At 38.4% G+C, this 18392-nt stretch overlaps 2 protein-coding genes across 13 annotated transcripts in view; one reads left to right on the plus strand and one right to left on the minus strand.

Annotated features, from left to right (window-relative positions):
• Positions 1-3162: 3162 nt before the first annotated feature.
• Positions 3163-11556, plus strand: LOC308698294 (enoyl-[acyl-carrier-protein] reductase, mitochondrial). 4 transcript variants are annotated; one of them, XM_081378246.1, is made up of 10 exons: positions 3163-3381; positions 4139-4236; positions 4862-4993; positions 5982-6125; positions 6201-6303; positions 7084-7186; positions 7270-7343; positions 7425-7485; positions 10663-10735; positions 10848-11556. In XM_081378246.1, exons 1-10 carry the CDS (start codon positions 3245-3247, stop codon positions 11006-11008), a joined length of 1086 nt encoding a protein of 361 aa, XP_081234372.1. In that variant the 5' UTR covers positions 3163-3244; the 3' UTR covers positions 11009-11556. The 4 variants fall into 4 exon arrangements, with proteins under 4 accessions (XP_081234372.1, XP_081234373.1, XP_081234374.1 ...); XM_081378247.1 differs by having other exon boundaries at positions 10663-10726; positions 10848-11514; XM_081378248.1 differs by lacking the exon at positions 4862-4993 and having other exon boundaries at positions 3190-3381; positions 10848-11514.
• Positions 11557-15755: 4199 nt separating this feature from the next.
• arhgap18 (Rho GTPase activating protein 18) overlaps positions 15756-18392 on the minus strand; it is a 40125-nt gene continuing 37488 nt past the window's right edge. For all 9 annotated transcript variants that reach the window (XM_081379081.1, XM_081379082.1, XM_081379080.1 and 6 more), the window contains one exon: positions 15756-16613. In XM_081379081.1, the coding sequence (XP_081235207.1) occupies positions 16522-16613 (92 nt within the window). In that variant the 3' untranslated portion in view covers positions 15756-16521. The remainder of the gene's footprint in view (positions 16614-18392) is intronic.

The raw sequence follows: 18392 nt of genomic DNA on the forward strand, positions 1-18392 counted from the left end.
TCGCTATTATCATTTTCATTGTTGTGCTGGTTTAATTCTCTGAATGTGAAAAATAAGAATTGTATTGAGAGGATTGTAAATCAGGGAAATAAAGTAACGGGGAGGAAGCAGATTACTATGGTCCAGTTATATCATAGACAGGTTTTATGGAGGCAGAATAGTCTCAATTATAATTCACGCAAAAAACATGATTCACACATGCGTAGACAATTTCACACGCATGAAACCTAATTCACGTACACACAAAAAAATATACACAAAAAGTAATTCACATGCGCAAAATAAAATTATATATTCATAAAACATATTTCACAAATGCAAAACTCAATTCGTAGATATACAACTGTGCACAAAAAACTTTGAATGTTTAAAATGTACAGGTTTATCCTTGAATGTGAATGTGCAAATCGTCATGTGTGAATCGCCTTGGATTTGTGTGTGTGTGTTTTTGAGACTTTCCTGGCAGTGCACTACTACACAGATGAGTCGTACTCTTTAGCCAATCAGATTTAAGCTTATCAATCGACCAATCAGTATCACGGATGTGGGTGGGGCGTCGCAGCTACAACAGTCATACAGGAAGGTTCCGGAAGTTGGGAAGCGGTTTGTTTGATGTGATATCTAATTAATTTGGTGGTTGTGCATAATCTGAATTGTATGGAAGCTTGTTTCCGCCACTAAATAATAAATAAATAATTGAATTGAAAAGTTTATTTGAACAATAAGACAAATTAAAAAACAACAATCAAACGATACAAATCGATATGTACTAAAAAAGAAAAAGAAAGAAAAAAAATACGTCATTGTTCAAAAAGGAGTGGGAAGAAGCTAGCGCGTATTCAATCCCACCTTCTTGCCACACACAATTAACTACCTTGTATGATATAATGTAACAATATTACAATTATAATAAATAAATAAATAATAATAATTGCGACTTTTTATCTCACAATTGCGAGTTTACATCTAGCAATTCTGACTTTATTTCTCAGAATTGCGAGATATAAAGTCAGAATTGCGTGAAATAAAGTCACAATTGCGTGTTATAAAGTCAGAATTGCGATATAAAGTCAGAATTGCGTGAAATAAAGTCGCAATTGCGTGTTATAAAGTCAGAATTGCAAGATATAAAGTCAGAGTTGCGTGAAATAAAGTCGCAATTGCGTGTTATAAAGTCAGAATTGCGAGATATAAAGTCAGAATTGTGTGTTATAAAGTCAGAATTCTGACTTTTTTTTCTCGCAATTGCGACTTTATATCACGCAATTCTGACTTTATATCTCGCAATTCTGACTTTATAACACATAATTGCGAGTTAATATCTCGCAATTCTGACATCTTTTCTCACAATTGTGAGATATAAACTCATAATTGTGAGATATAATGTCCAATTCTAAGGGGAAAAAAAGACCGACTTTTTTTTTTTTTTTACCTCAGAATAGTTTATATCTCACAATTCTGACTTTATAACACGCAATTGCGACTTTACATCATGCAATTCTGACTTTATATCTCCTAATTGCGACTTTATTTCTCAGAATTGCGACTTTATATCTCGCAATCGCGACTATTTCTCAGAATTGCGACTTTATTTCTCACAATTCTGACTTTATATCTTGCAATTGTGAGAAAAAAAGTCAGAATTGTGAGATAAAAAGTCGCAATTATTATTATTTATTTATTATTCAGTGGCGGAAACAAGCTTCCATAGAATTGTGACTGGGTCTGAATATAGATTGAGAGGATGGAGGAGGGGAATGAGGATGAAGATGGGATGAGGAGGGGGGTTGAGTCAGGGAATTATTTTTCTCAAAGTCAGGGATGTGGTAAAGGCAGAGGGAGATCTAAGAGAGCACTTGATGAGGAAGAGGTAAGCGATTCAAGAGTTAGAAGAAGGAAAATGTACGGTGGCTGAGAGAGCTCAACGCGCTGCAACTAAAGAAAGCGCATGAAAATAGAAAAAAACAACCACAAATAAAGAGAACATCTTCATCAGTTTCACAACACACGTGTGCTCCAAATACTCACAACACAACCAAATACAGAAACGCGCTGCAAATATTACCCTTCTACGGATGCATCTCTGATCAATCTGATGTTTTACAGTCATCGACTGTTTCCTCTCCCTTATACTCTATTCTGCTTCACAAATGGCAAATTTCTCTCTCTCTCTCTCTCTCTCTCTCTCTCTCTCTCTCTCTCTCTCTCTCTCTCTCTCTCTCTCTCTCTCTCTCTCTCTCTCACACACACACACACACATGCGTGTGCACACACTTTGAACATCATGGTGGTTATTATCTATAAATCACTTATTTATAATAAAAATTCATTACATTTGGTTATCCAAACAAGTTCTATAGAAACTGTATAATCAATATCTAGAAATCTATAGGTGTACCAAATGATTCATTGATTAACCATTAAGATCAGATGGATTAAATAATAGACAAATGTATTAAACTCAACAAGAAGAGATGCAAAAAAAAAGGCAGTGAATGAAACATTTATAGACGAAACACTTATTTTGTGTTGTGAAAAGGATGCTTTGTGATTTTGTGTATTGTACTAACACAACTGAAAACATGATGAAATGCACTTTTGATGATGTGTTGTGATATTAGCACTAAGAGTTTTGGAAATGTACACCTTACTTGTGAAAATAGTTCCAAAGCGAATAAAAAAAAAACTGTATTGCAGTTGTAATTTTTGCAGTGTAAATTATTTAATTTGATTGGTAAAAGCCCTGTTTTATTATTATAACTGAATTTACTGATCAAATGCAAGAATTTCACATGAAACATGATGCATACATTTAAGTTTTATTTTTATTTTATTTTAAATCTGCCTTTATAAAGGTAAATAACGCCCTGGGGTAAATATCACAAATATGATATTTGATATAAAATAGTCTGGCTATAGTAGGCCTAGTTTTGCTATCGTGTGGAAAATGTCACTGGTAGGCATGTCCAAAAATGTGTAGCTTATTTATTTGAGTAAAAGGTTACATGGGTCTGAATTGCGTGGCTGTAATGAATGGGGGGACGCTCTACGCTCTACGGCGCAAATTCATGAAAAAAACAGCTTGCCTTCATTAAAAAAAATAAAAAATCAGTTAACAAAGTGTGGTTTCCTGTCTGAAAGAGTGAAAGCAGAACTATTAAAAGGAAGCACACATTTTTCATCAGTGCACAAATGTTGTCAGCCTTTAATCTCACAGTTAGAGGACAGCAGAAGAGAACGAGTCATGTGGATCAGAAGTCTGATCCGGGACGGGACGGTCCTGCTGAGAGCCCGTCAGAGATGCTCTACCGTGTGGAGAGAGACTCACCGCTGCTCGGCTGTGGTTTACAGAGAACACTCGCACGACATCGATACTCTGAGGTATGGACATATCAGTCTCTTTATCCACTCATAGCAGTGGATTCCCAGACAGAAACATCGTGTCGGCCCACATCTGGAACTGGTGGGAGATCCACGTGTACTGTACCGACACGATGTTGCTGTCTGGGTTATGTTGTACAACAGTGATGTTTAGTCTTAACTAGAATGTAAATGTGACTTTTAGTTGTGATGAATGAATAACAGACTGTAACATCCATGAATGGACAGGTAGATCATGATTAGCATTGTCCAGCCATCTGAATCAAATTGTTTTGTTTTTTTTGTACTTGGTGGTGTTTTTCTTTTTTAGAGACATTACATTAGAGATTATTGAAGAAACCAGCCCAGAAAGTAACATAGCGTCGGCCCAGATCCGGTGTTGTGCCGAATTTTGACCCCCGCCAAATTATTACCCCCCTAGTATTGGTAGGTTTAGGATTAGTTGTGGGGGAGGGGTTAGGATTAGGGGAGAGGTTAGGAATTAGGGGTGGGGTTAGTATTAGGGGAGGGGTTAGGAATTAGGGGTGGGGTTAGGATTAGGGGAGGGGTTAGGAATTAGGGGTGGGGTTAGGATTAGGCAATCAGGTACTGACTTCAACGAGGGGGGTAATAATTTGGCAGGGGGTCGAAATTCGGCACAACACCGGCACGTTTACCAGATGTGGGCCGGATCTGGGCCGACACTATGTTTCTGTCTGAGGACCCCTTAATTTTTCACATTTTGTTATGAACGAAACCCTGAAAAATGTGTCTTCAGGATGGAGCGGCTGCCGTTGCCTCCAGTGAAAGATGGTTCGGTGAGAATCCGCATGCTCGCAGCTCCTGTCAATCCTGCAGACCTGAACATGATCCAGGGTAAAGGCTATATCTTTTGGCTTTATCGTTTATAAACGCTCTCCGTCCACACTAGCGTTTGCAGGTGTTTTCGGACGTTTCAGTGTGGAAGAGAAACTTTTGAAAAACGCCTGATTCACCTTTACTGCGCATGCGTAAAACCCCACAAAAGATCACTGATATGATTCAGATGGAAAAATAAATAATGAAGTTATCGCGCAATTGTCCATATGTTTGGTCTAAAACTGCTCTCATGCCGCAGGACAGCAAATGTGAGTAAAAATCTCTGCAGGACTGTGATATGAAGAGTGTGCAATGTAGAATATTTTTAGCAACAGTGTGAAAGTGAACGGCACATAACAGGCACAATGCTGGTATAAACATTAATGTCTATTGGTACAATATGTGTCACATGACTACATTTACGCCATCGGTTTTAAAGACCACCGGCTTCACAGTCCACACTACAACACGAAAACGGTGTTTTCAAATGTATCCACTTTGGAGTGTGTTTTCAAAAAAGCTTCGTTTTCATTAATAAAAATGCCTGTCAGATGTTTTGTAGAAATTCTAGTCTACTCTTTGGTACAATGGAGGCTGAACGTGGTGAATTGACTATAACGGGTTATACGTGTCCATACTGTAGGTTCGTACCCAATCTTGTGCCCCGTCCCAGCGGTGGGGGGGAATGAGGGCGTGGGGGAGGTGCTGGAGGTGGGCAGTGATGTCACATCTCTCCGACCTGGTGATTGGGTCGTGCCCGTAGATGCTGGCTTTGGTAAGGAGCTATTGACCTTTTCAACATCAAAACCTTAAATCATGTTGTGTAAAAAAAAAAAAAGTACAACTTATGTGTTACACTTCATATTAGACCCGCATTGGTTTCCATGCAACTTACCAAAAATCGACATTATCGTAGCAAATCAGTTCAAGGGAAATATGAATAACTAATCATAACTGGTTATAATTCATTATTAATATTTGGATCAGAATTAATATTATAATCAATTAACCTGTTCGTCCAGCGAACACTCGGTATTAATCGCCGATCAACTGTCAGAAAGGATATTTTTCATGGCCATAGAAAAATGACTCTTTCTTACTGGATACAGTCCTGCCAGATCACGGTTTAAAACTGTCCTGGGGCCGGTTTCACACAGATAGACTTTGACTATGGCTTAGATATAGTAGATAGTCAGACTTCATATAGACATCTAAATCAGACCGTTGCACAAAGCACTGAAGACTCTGACTATCTTAAGTAGGACTACACTGCAATGCATTCTGGGTAAAATAAGACACTTTCAAAACAAAAAACATGGCGGATCGAGTAAGCGCATTCAACCGCTCAGTGCAGTTTACCCCAGCGGACAATATGTGTTTGTTGGAGGAGTGTAACAGTTACAAGGACATTTTACTTGGGAAATTTAGCGGAGAATGTAGAAACAAGAAGAAATGTGTAAATTATGAGCCGTTTTCCCTTTTCTTTTGGCTGTTTGTAATGTAACTGAGTGTTACTGCTGGTTGCCAAGGTAACAGAGTCTTAGACCTCAGTTAGCCTGGGGTAAGAGGTGTCTAATGTTTTGGTCTAAATTAAGTCAGTCTTTATTTTTGTGAAACAGTCTAACTTGCATTAGACTAGTCTACGAGCAGATTTTAGACTTGTCTAACACTATAGACCAGTCTAAAATAGCTTTGTGAAACCGGCCCCTGGGTGAAGACAACATCATTTCATTTGAGTGACGTTGTGCACGTGTGTGTGTCAGGCACATGGAGGACAGGTGCTGTGTGTGAAGAGGATGAGCTCATGTCTGTTCCTAAAGACATCTCTCTCCTGGGAGCCGCCACTGTCTTCGTGAACCCCTGCACTGCCTACCGGATGCTGAACGACTTCCAGACACTCGCCCCTGGTATAAAAACTCACTCTTGGGTAAAATATTGGTATCTTACAGAAATAAAAAGTGACCAGTGATTTGTTGAGATAGGTTGTACAGTGATTCAGAACGCCTCTAACAGTGCCGTGGGACAGGCCGTGGTTCAGATCGCCGCAGCGCTGGGCCTGAAGACCATCAACATCATCAGAGACAGGTCTGAAGCCAGCCAATACTTTACAGAAGAAGCTCTGTGTAATAATCCCATGTGCTATAATATCCCAGACAATAGGCGCATTTCCATTACAGATTTGCACAAAACTTTTGTGATTTTTTTCTAAATGCCGACAAAAAACTATTGACGGCGTTTCCATTAACTGATGTTATGCAACTAAAACTTCATTTTTTCCTCTCGCGATCAGTAAAATCACTCCAAAAATCATGGCAACGGACGCTGGTGGGTTTATGTACTATATCCCAGCAGCCACTGCTCTGGCCATTATTATTAATGGAAGGAGACGTGTGTGTGTTTCCAAGCATTAATGATGAGGAACGACCCTTATTATACTCGAGAGCGGCTCATATGAGGAGTTCCTGGGTGTTTCTCCCTCAGATCTGCTGCGAGGTCTTGATTGTGGCATTTATTTGAGGTTTAGAATCCAGTATTCCTGTCATTCTTTTGTCTTATATGAGTTTAATAAAGAGCTCTGTCTCGTATTCTGTCCAAACACACCGCGTCATTACGTCAGGTGACTGTAAATGCACAAAAACTGTTTCCATTGCAGTTTTGCTAAATATTTCTTTTTCGAATTGCCTGAAAACCCCCTCATGCGAGCGGAAAAACTTGTTTGCGATAAATGGGAGTTTTTGCGAAATTGACGTGTTTCCATTGGGCGTATTTTCAATTCGCAATTTAAATTTTCGCAATTTGAAGGGTGATGGAAACGCGGCTACTGTGTGGTTGAAATGGATTTCCTATACTATTTCTTGAACTCAGACCAAACTGTGCCGAGTTGGTGGATGAGCTTCAGTCACTGGGAGCTGATTATGTCGTGACAGAAGAGGAAGTGATGTCATCGGGGCTTCATCGGGTCTTTGAGGTTGGGGATTCTGCTCTTCTGCAACACTTCGGTTTCAGTGATTTCTACAGAATTGCGTAAACACAGACATTGCACTTTTGCAGGAGGTTCCCAAACCTAAACTGGGCCTGAACTGTGTCGGAGGCTTGAGCGGAGGACTCGTGTTGTCTAACCTCGAGTAAGTACGAGTATGTACTGCAGTTTCAGGGTAGTTTATCAGAAACTCATGGTGATCAATGGCCGTCCTCTTTTATTTCAGTTATGGAGGCACAATGGTCACATACGGAGGGATGGCCAAAAGACCCCTCCAGATCCCTGCTGTGAGTTTATGATGCTCATGGTAATATTTCACCATTAATGGAGCGTTCTGGATCAGAACGACAGTGTCTGTGTCCCAAAGACAATAATATTGAACACAAATCATGTGTAATCATTAACAGCTGCTATTAACACTTCAGCTACTACTAACTAATATTGAGGATTATCTAATCAATAATAGCAAATTTGACAGTTCCTTATTGGCTAATCAATAATTATTGAATTAGATTATTATCATTATTAACTATTAAAAGGATAGTTCACCCAAAAATGAAAATTATCCCATGATTTACTCTCCCTGAAGCCATCCTTGGTGTATATGACTTTCTTCTTTCAGACAAATACAATACAGAGTTATATTAAAAAATGTCCTGGCTCTTCTAAGCTTTATAATGGGAGTCAGTCAGAGTCGGCGCCAGGGCAGATCTACTGGAGGGGCATTGGGTCATCGGCGGGGGGGCACTGACGTTTGACAAATATTATGACGCAGTGGCGACATCATAGTCCAACACAGCACAAATGCTATATAAAACTAAACACGTTTATTATAATTATTATTATTATTATTACAATTACATGGCTTGGTTGAATTCTAATATATAACGCGGTCTGTTATTTCTTGATAACAGCCGCTGCTAAGTATAACGTTAACACACCATTGCCATGAAAAACAGAGCGTTGCTATGGACGCAGGACTTAACCGTAGAGACGGAACGGATTATTTTCTTTAGCGGAAGCAATACAATAGTTTTTAAATAAATAAACTCCTTTTTAAATCAATATTTTGTGTCAAATTATTGATTTATTTTGTTGGTAGCCATGTAATACAACCGCCTCGCTCTACATGATCCCTTACATATCTTCTTACAGGCAGCCAAGGATACACAAATGCAGATATTACTACACATTAATTGCGCAGATATTAACATAAATAAATACATAATCTCTGTATTACATACATACTACATTACATACATAGTCTCCAATACCATCTCTGCTGTTCTTCTTCGTGCAAATTTTTTTATTCCCCAAAACTACTTCAGAGGACACTAACGTTAACAACTCGCTGGCAGACAAGACAGACCAGCTTTTGATATGAAACAAAGTCTCATTTGGTAATTTCAAACACTTCAACTTTCAAATTTGGTAATTTTTTAAAGAAAAGTAAACCGTTTTGTGGCTCTTGAATGTGTCGGACAGATCGCAGTAGAGCCTCAGTTAAAGCTGCTCGTGAAACAACCATCTCTACCTTCTAGTTAATTTATATTTATAGCGTCAAATAAACATGAATGAATATAAAAAGGAATGTTGTTTTGACCATGGAACGACGTTTGTTGCCTACCCTCCGTTTTTCAAGTTCAAATCCTCATGTTAATCTACTATGATTGGTCAGATCGCCTGTCAAACAAACTGCTGTTTGAATACACCAAACACTGATCCCTAAAACTACCCGTCATTGTAACCTTAACCAATGAAATAAGCTGCAGGGCGGGATTTCTGCTTAACTGGTTTGCGCCCAGTGGGATTTTTTAAAAATATTTTTATAGAAAGATTAAAAATACGGGAGAAATTCAGGGAAATATTTAAACGGGATGATAGCGGGATAGTAAGGTATAATACGGGAGAATCCCGGGAAAAACAGTAGGGTTGACAGGTATGGGTAGGAGGGGCATCAATAACCGCTAGGGGGGGCACGGCCCTCGAATGCCCCACCACAGCGCCGACGCTGGAGTCAGTGCGTATATTTTTTTGGAAGTCCATCAAATAAAGGCCTTCTGAAGCAAAGCGATGTGTTCGTGTAAGAAAAATCTCCATATTTAAAACTTTATCGACTAAAATAACTAACTTCCGACAGACGGCCGTACGCAAGTCGACTTACGGCAGAAGAGTAACACTTGAACTTGATGCACAACGTAATGACGAACGCGCTTGCCCAGCCCTGGGGTGTGTTTCCCGAACAGCGCCGTAACTCGCTGCTTAACTTGCGTAGTGCGATACATCGTTGAAGAAATCAACTAGCTGTCACGACTGTTTCCCGAAACCATAGGCTACATTATAGAGCTCGTTTACTCATGCGCACTGCGGTGCTTTAAATCTCTTGACAAACTAAAAGACGTACATGACATTTGTATGTAAATAAAAGACACAGGTTGCACTGAATGTCAGTTTGCTTATTTTGCTCAAGATAAGGATTTATTGAGTCCACATGTCATGCAAACTAGAAGCTCTTCTAACCACAGGTCGAGATCTGTCGTTCAAACACACAACTCTGCGATGCTGTTTGCGAATGTTCGTTGGAACGATGGTTTCGGGAAACACAGACTCGTTGAACTGCTGATAACGACGGAACTTGCGAACATAGTTGGCCAACGATGCTTTTGGGAAACGCACCCCTGTTTGAACCTATTTTTTTACAGTCTAATATGGTTTGAACCGCGAAAGGCGTCAAAGCTTACGCTACTCCTACATCTACGTCAGACATCATCAAGAGTTACTCTTTTGGCGTAAAGGCGGCGTAAGTCAACTTGCGTACGGCCGTCTGCCCGAAGCTGGTTATTTTAGTTTTAAATATGGAGATTTTTCTTACACGAGCGCATCGCTTCGCTTCAGAAGGCCTTTATTAACCCCACGCTGTGTCGAGCACTTTGATGGACTTCCAAAAATGTACTCCCATTATAAAGCTTGGAAGAGTCAGGACATTTTTAATATAACTCTGATTGTATTTGTCTGAAAGAATAAAGTCCTATACACCTAGAATGGCTTCAGGGAGAGTAAATCATGGGCTAATTTTAATTTTAGGGTGAACTATCCCTTTAACCAATTAAGAATTACTAATTAATATACATATATACATTTTTATATATTTTTTAATCTAACATGTTCAGTGCAGTCATACATTCCTTTGCATGGCCACGACCGGAGTTCAGTAGTTTAAAGATTATAACTTTACATATTGATGCATATAATATTCCAAGGAATGTTGTAATACAGTACTTTTTAAACCGCATCTTAATGTTCCATACGTCCAGTAAAAGTGGTAAATTACTGCAAATAAGTGGTAAATGATTGCAGATTCTGTGTTAACTGACCGCTTAACTTGTCTTGAACCCAGAGCATTCCTCAAAAACTAAACAAAACAATGAACAACTAACATTTATATTCCATTTCCTCCCGAGCAGAAATCCTTGATCTTCCATGATGTGACTCTAAAGGGCTTCTGGCTGACCCAGTGGAAGAGACACCGTAAGGAAGGTAAAGCAGAGAAATATGTGCATCACTTACTGCAGGCCAGATGGTTTTACATCTCTCTCTCTCTCTCTCTCTCTCTCTCTCTCTCTCTCTCTCTCTCTCTCTCTCTCTGCAGATAAAGCCCAGCTGAAGGCCATGCTGGATGCTGTGTGTGACCTCATGAGAGCCGGACAGCTGTCCACACCACACTGCGTCCAGACACCATTTCAGCAATTCACACACGCGCTACGAGCTACTGTGCAGTCGCACCGCCGCAAACACGTCCTCATCATGTAGACTCAAAAACCCTGTGTTCTTCTGCAGAACCACGCCGGATATCACAAACAAATGTCTACAGCTACACATGCTTATTCACATAAATGACATAAAACAAGGAACTGTGACACTATAAATGTGACATCTGTAAAGTCATATCAGGTACAATTCAGACCTCTCAAAATAACAGTTTTGTTTCCATTACACATTTATCAGGTTTAGTTCAAATATGTTCAGTCTGCACATTTTATTTACAATAAATCAAAGTATACTAATAATTGTAGTTACTTTGCTTTAAATGTTAAATATTTGTCCTGATTTGTATTGTATTTGTAATGTGCATTATTCCTGTTAGCATGAGTGCAATGGCTATCCGTAGATCAGTGTCAGTTCACATGTAGAAAACACAGCCCATGTATGTCAGACCTATAGTAAATATAGTATAGTGGTGTGTTCCGCCATTTTTATCAATTTAAAGGGATATCTGTGGTGTTCACGGTTTATTAAATCGCATATTTTCCATTGTGTTGGTGAGTGTAAGGCTGTTCTTCAATATCTTCAGATGTGTCTATGTGGATGTGTTGTGTATTGACTAACTTAATGCATGCATTTTGACACTGTATATCCATCAATCCATCCATCCTCCTGCCGTTTATCCAGGACCGGGTTATGGTGGCCGACACGTCTTTTACCCCGGCCGCTTCCTTTGGCTCCTCCTGGGGATCTCAAGGCGTTCCCAGGCTAGTCATGAGATATAATCTCTGGATCTGTCCCGGGATCTCTTCCCAGCTGGACATGCCCAGACGCCAAGATACTACACTTGGGAAAGCAACCCAGACAGCAACATAGGGTCGACCCACATCTGGTAGACATAGATTCCACACGTACCAGATGTGGGCCGGATCTGGGCTGACACTACTGCATGTTGCTGTCTGGGAACTCAACTCACACCCTACTCGACGTGGCCAATCCAACTTTGTTCCAGTTGAAAACCATGGCCTCAACCCTCTTAACTTGGGGACGCTTACATGACACTGTTCAAACAGAAAACCCTTAACGCGCTAATCATGCGCACAACTACAGTGCCTGAGGCTCGAGAACGCAAACCTTCAAATATGTTCCGAGGTGCAAGCCTTGAAACATTTTGAAAAAAGGTTATCTCTGCACAAACGTCAAAGTCTATGCGCCAGAGAAACGAGGGCGCCGCCATCTTTAGAATATTGTCTTTGAACTTCCGTTTTTGCGGTCCCTCTGTATATTTCTATGGCGCTGCTATCCAGGAGTAATTAACTTCTGAGGAGGATTTACTTAATGTAAAGTTAACAAACGTTATCATGAGGACTGTAATGTTTATAGCAGATGTCTTAACAGATGTCAGTAGACCGGGAAGATTTGAAAACGAGCCGTTCATTAATAAACGCAAAATCACTGTGAAAATACAGACCGGACGAGCGCGGCGCTGAAAAGAGGCGGAGCTACATAAGGTCTATACTCTATAGGTATGCGCGTTTGAATATAAATGTGCGCAGGCGTGTAGTCCTTCCCTACAAACCAACCCTCAATGTCTGGCCTTAAGGGACATTCTACCAGAAACGTACATTTTCTATCCCAAAAAAAAAAAAAAAAAAGTATTATTAACCTTCAACTTTAACCCTGACTTTAACAAAGGAGATAGTGAATAATTGTAAATTATTGAAATCCCACCTCGGCACATAATAATTTTTGAATAATAAGCATTTTAATATGCAGTTACTCTTTAAAATGTCAGGCTCCGTCACAGACATGGCTGATAATGTAAGTGTGTTAAAGAATATGCTCTCTTCTGCACAAATATCATCATTTTAATGAGGATCTGTCCCTTATTGAAGGAAACATATAATTCATTAAAAAAAACACAGCTATCAGGCTGATTTTGCTTGTTTTGTGGGCTCTTAGATAAAGAATGACCATCAGGTTCACATAATGTTGTTGAATAAGGGGCTTTTGGGGTAAAGTTTGTTACCAACGCATTATTGTAAATATATAATCCAGTCTTTACTATCACTATATACCCATTTCAATAATTGTTATAATCAAAATAGCCATTTTTGGACTAAAATATACTTTGTGACAGGACTGACCGTGGTGTGACAGGGTTGACAATGTTGTGACAGGACTGACATTTTTTCCATCAAGCATTACGAATTACATTAAAATGACCAGATTTTCTCTGAAAAACTAAAAAAAACAAAATGTTTATAATTTGTAGTAATATACTAAAAATCTGTATTTAAATAGTGGATAAGTCTTTATTAATAAAATTAATCAAACACAATTAACAATGGGAAAAGATAGTCTCGATTTTAAAGAGTAAACAGTATTTTAATTCTCTAATAGGCCTATTATGAGCCACTTTAAACCTGTGTAGGCTACAAGTAAAATTCATTAGTATATCCTATATATGTTGTCATATATCTTTACCCAGATTCCTTATTGAATCAGTAACTTAAAAGCTGTATAATAGAAGAAACAATACACACAGCACACTTGTCTTTGGTATTATTGTATTAATTAATATTGTTGTACAAAACCATTTTTTAACAGTTGAATCTTTTTTATTTAAAAATGGAATAATGATGAGCAAGTAGCAACACATAAAGCACATTTTTAAATGAGTTCAAGATATATTCTTGAAATCATTAACTATTAAAGGGACAGTAAGTATCTAGTGGTGAATTTGTATTTTGTGAATTTTGCAATCAAACTAATTTTGCTCTGAAATTGAATCTGAATTGAAATTAGGCGTTTATTAAAAATAAATAAATAAACAAATGTTAGCAGTAGTCAACATATTCATCTGCAATGAAACAAGAAGATTACCTGTGGTATTCACTACAAACAAGCAATGTATCAGGCCCCGTCACAGAATGTCAGGCCCTGTCACAGTGAAATGTGACAGAGCCTGACGTGACAGGGCCTGACAGTCAGACATTTTAACAGCTATAACTCAGCTATTTAGCATGCTAGCATAAAAACTGACAACATTTCAGAGAGTATTTACACAAAAGATTTAATTTGTTCCAAATCTAAACCTATTGACATACATTTTCTGGGACATTATTGCGTGACAGGAACTGACGTAGTAGCTCGACCTCAGGTAAAAACATGCAGAAAGGCTTAAAATTACAAAATTCAAGGACAGAAATTACCTCTGGTTGGTGTCAGTGTGTGATGAGAGGCAAATGAGGTCACTTCCTGTGATTTGGGACCTTAAAGACATATCACACCCTTTTCTTGGAATCTTTTATGCAAGTGTGACAGGGCATGACAGAAACCCGGGGACACTTCTAAAAAATCAATTTATTTATTAATAATTCATTTTACTGAAGATTTTAATCGAATAATACAAATTATAACATCTTAAATGTGCTATGGTATTGTTTTTTCTATGAATTTCAAATGTATAATTATTATTTATATGATGTATAGAATTGAGATTTGACCTGGGACAGTACATTTTAGGGGTTCTTAATTTTAAAAACTGTTTTTTAAACAAAAATAAAAAACAATTTAATCAAATACATAACATATTCTGTTGTAAAACCCTCTAAATTAATTCACTGTATGACAGTTTTGGGAAATATGTGGATTACACCAGTTTTATAAAACAATAGTAGTGCCAGGACAGCAAATGTACGTTTCTGGTAGAATGTCCCTTAAACATTTATAATTCAGAATTATTTATCGCTTCCGCGTATTCATGTGAACTGGAATTATTTTGACAGCGTTTTATCTGTATAGAGGTGAAGGGAAGGAGGCCTTCACAGGGGAGAGACTAGCTGACATCTAGTAATAGACAAGAAATGTAGTTTTCTACCATCTTGATCTTGCTGATAATGTTTCTTTAGTCATTCGGCAGTCCTGCAGCCTGAACCACTGTAGAAAACCACCCTTACACCTTCACCATATCAGGAGACCAATCCCAGAAGGCCTTTCGGGAACACTAAATGAGTTAAAGACCAAAACATGTTAAGATTCTCCTTCTCTTCTACGCTACACACCATCACAGACCAGAGATTAAAATACAGCGGACAAAGTTGAGGAATTACACATTTATTTACAAAAAACATTTAGTGGTTATTTTAGAAGCATTAAACATACAGCAACAGTCATGTTCAGCCATGTTCACAGTAAAAGCATAACATCAGCAATCGATGTAGAAGTTTAATAAAAAAAATCACAGCTCAAAACTACTCATTTAAATGACATCTGCATCATGGTAAATAACAGAGAAGGTCAGGTTAAGTGCCAAGTGTTTCCCTCCATTGAAGTACTTCTTGAGGTCTGCGTTTAGCTGAGAAACTTCTGCCGGTTTCAGTCACGAATCCTTTAGAGATCTGCAATATCCTGTGACTTGTAGCAACATTGTGTTCTCCAACATTGCGAAACATGAATAAAAAGCACATTCAAGATCCCTGGGAGCAACCGAACAAGTAATACAGAGACATTTTATTGGCAGTGAGAGCTAACATGAGACTGGGGAAATGGTCATGTGACTGATTTAAAGTAGAGATTGCTACACAACTACAAGAGATCATTCACATATAATCAAATGTTTAAGGAAGAAATGTATGACATGTAGTTGTACCTCAGTCCTTAAATGATCTGAGACCATTCTTCCATGTGATATTTAATTATATATACAGTATATATATATATATATATATATATATATATATATATATATATATATATATATATATATATATATATATATATATGAATCAGATTTGTGGTTAGGTGCATCTCACAAAATGTATATAGATCATGTCAAGGTCATATTTCACCCCAAAAGAGATAAATTGTATTTTCTAAATTACAAAGACACAATATGTATATACTGTGTGTGTATGTGTGTGTGTGTGTATATATATATATATATATATATATATATATATATATATATATTTATTTCAGTCCATCAGTGGTGGTGAGAATCTAATCTAATGAGAATAAATACAATTACAAAAGAAAAAGTTCAAGATGGATCAAGCTTACAGTTATGAGACATTAGAGGGTAATGTGTTTAATCATGATGAAAATAGTACAAAAACAATGCAAATCATCTAAATAGTCAGTCATTTCTTTTCTTTCTTCTGATGTGAAATATGACCCAGACATTTTTTGAGAGGTTTTTGAGAAAACATGGAAAATTAGCGTCTGGTTCTAGTACTAATCAAACAACCTGCCCTTCAAAAGCGATGAAATGTGATAAACCTGAAAACTTTGGCTTCTACAAATGATGTATGTACACCTGCCACTCGAGCACTGAATGAAAACCATATTTGTGTAGGTTATGGTTTAGGATTGTGTCATGAGAGAGAGACATTGGTTTGGTTCGAGTGTCGGTAGAGGACGGGATCATTCAGATTGTTCGTGTTAGGCTCCGAGTCCCAGTGCGGTGATGCAGAACTGCTGCTTTCCCTTTATAGCACACCTGTGCTGGTCCAGGAGGCACGAGGCGTGATGGCTGGATTGGCATGTTTAGGTGTGGGTCAGTGCTGGACAGATTTAATGACCCACTCTGCACTGGGGTTGAGCTCCAGCAGAGCTTTGATGTACGTCTCTTCATCCAGACATCTCTCCTCTGGACAAACACACAAGCGCACACACACGTCACAGACTGCTTCTGCCTGGCAGGTTACGAAATGTGTTCATATAAACTCTACGAATGTGCCGAGGATCTGATCAACTGAATGAAAAACACCTCAAAAGCCATCAGAAGATGAAGCGGCGAACCTATCAGAGTATGACCCCGATTGGCCCATAGGTGGCGCTACAGCAACCAAAAGAATCGCCCAAAAATCGCCCATAACTCTTAGACCGTTTGACCTAGACTCAAGTGTCTTACACCACTGTGATCCACTGGCTCGAGGCGGACAAGATGTGTATCTCCAATTTCGATTTAGGTAGGAACATTTTTCTGCTATGTCGAACTTTGTCCAAAACCTACTTTTGCGAACTAGTCCCTGGTTTTTCGCCCGATCGGAACCAAACCAGTCTAGGACAATTCTCTGGACTCTCTAGATCAATAATTATTGAGAAAAACTTTTGCATTTGGCTGGCTGTAACAGGGTCATTTAGAAAAGGGGCGTGACAAAATACACTCAAAAGCCTATAAATCCTAAAGGAAAACTTCACGAAAATTGGTGAGCATATGTGACATAACATGGTGAAGAAGCATGCAGAGTTTCATGGAGATCGGACCATAGGTGGCGCTATAACTGGCAAAAAGCTTTAAAACCATATATTTCCTATGGTACATTGCCTGTGTTGGCTGTAAATGGTCTTTTCCATCTATTATGTCAGTGGTTACATGCTTGCTAAATAAAAATTAATAACTTTTGATGCTTTTGTGCTTAAAGGCCTTAACTGCTTGAACCCCGACAAATGCTGCTTGTGTTTAACATGTTTTTAGTTGAGTTGTTCCTAGGGGTATAATGATACCCTCATGTCACGATACCATATTTTTGCGATACTCCAAGACATAAGGTTCACAAAAAATGAACTGTTGATTAAAATGCTAACTTTGCTGTATTACTGCTGTGAAACACTCTGTATTGTAAAAAGCGCTATATAAATAAATGTGACTTGACTTGACATTCAAGATATTTCAAGGTATGAAGAATATTTGTTCTAAGAAAAACATTTAAATATGTAATTTTAGTGATCAAAGATGAGTTTTTAGGGATAAAATTATTGACAACAGGGGGACTTTAAGTTTTGTCTATTTAGAATAGGGGACTACAAATATTTGTAACTAAGTTGGAAACCAGCAGTAAAGGTCCTTTCACACTGGACGCGATTTTGACGCACGAATAATTCGCACGATGGTTTTATGTTTTGATCAGCTGTTTGTGTAATGTCTGTGATAATTTTATTTTTTCGCTTCGATGTCGATTTTTTTTTTTTACTTTTGCGACGACAGAAAAGGCTTCAGCCAATCACAAACTACAAGGACAACGATTTGAAAGACGATGTGTGGCGTAGCATCGCCAACCAACTCGGTTATCGTGACTGTGAGTGTGTTGTGTGATAGTTTTAGTCGTTGTATAGTCCTGTGCTGTGTAGGCTAGCAGGCTAAACTACATTTGGGATAGAAAGCTAACACTATTATCGTCAAAGATAGAGACAGAGACCGTGTTTACTTTGAACATGTAACAAGATGTAGTGAGACTATTTAGGGCTGCTTTTAGTGTACTATACATTCTTTGTGTGATATCTACAGTTTCTAGTCGAATGATTTTAACTTGTTACTTCGTGTGTTACATGTAATGTGTATTGACACTACAAAACGCACTGTGTTTAGTTGAAGACGCAAAAAACTGTGGAAAAACCTCAGGGACACCTGTGAGAGGAAAAGGAC

Source organism: Scardinius erythrophthalmus (genome assembly GCF_964197995.2).
Source record: "Scardinius erythrophthalmus genome assembly, chromosome: 11".
Classification (NCBI taxonomy): domain Eukaryota; kingdom Metazoa; phylum Chordata; class Actinopteri; order Cypriniformes; family Leuciscidae; genus Scardinius; species Scardinius erythrophthalmus.

What these genes read in the sequence shown, in the direction of transcription:
- LOC308698294 (XM_081378246.1), top strand. Translation starts at nt 3,245, where the DNA reads ATGTGGATCAGAAGTCTGATCCGGGACGGGACGGTCCTGCTGAGAGCC. An exon ending in GCCCGTAGATGCTGGCTTTG is followed by an intron (nt 4,994 to 5,981) that starts GTAAGGAGCTAT and finishes TGTGTGTGTCAG; the next exon opens with GCACATGGAGGACAGGTGCT. An exon ending in GACCCCTCCAGATCCCTGCT is followed by an intron (nt 7,486 to 10,662) that starts GTGAGTTTATGA and finishes CCTCCCGAGCAG; the next exon opens with AAATCCTTGATCTTCCATGA.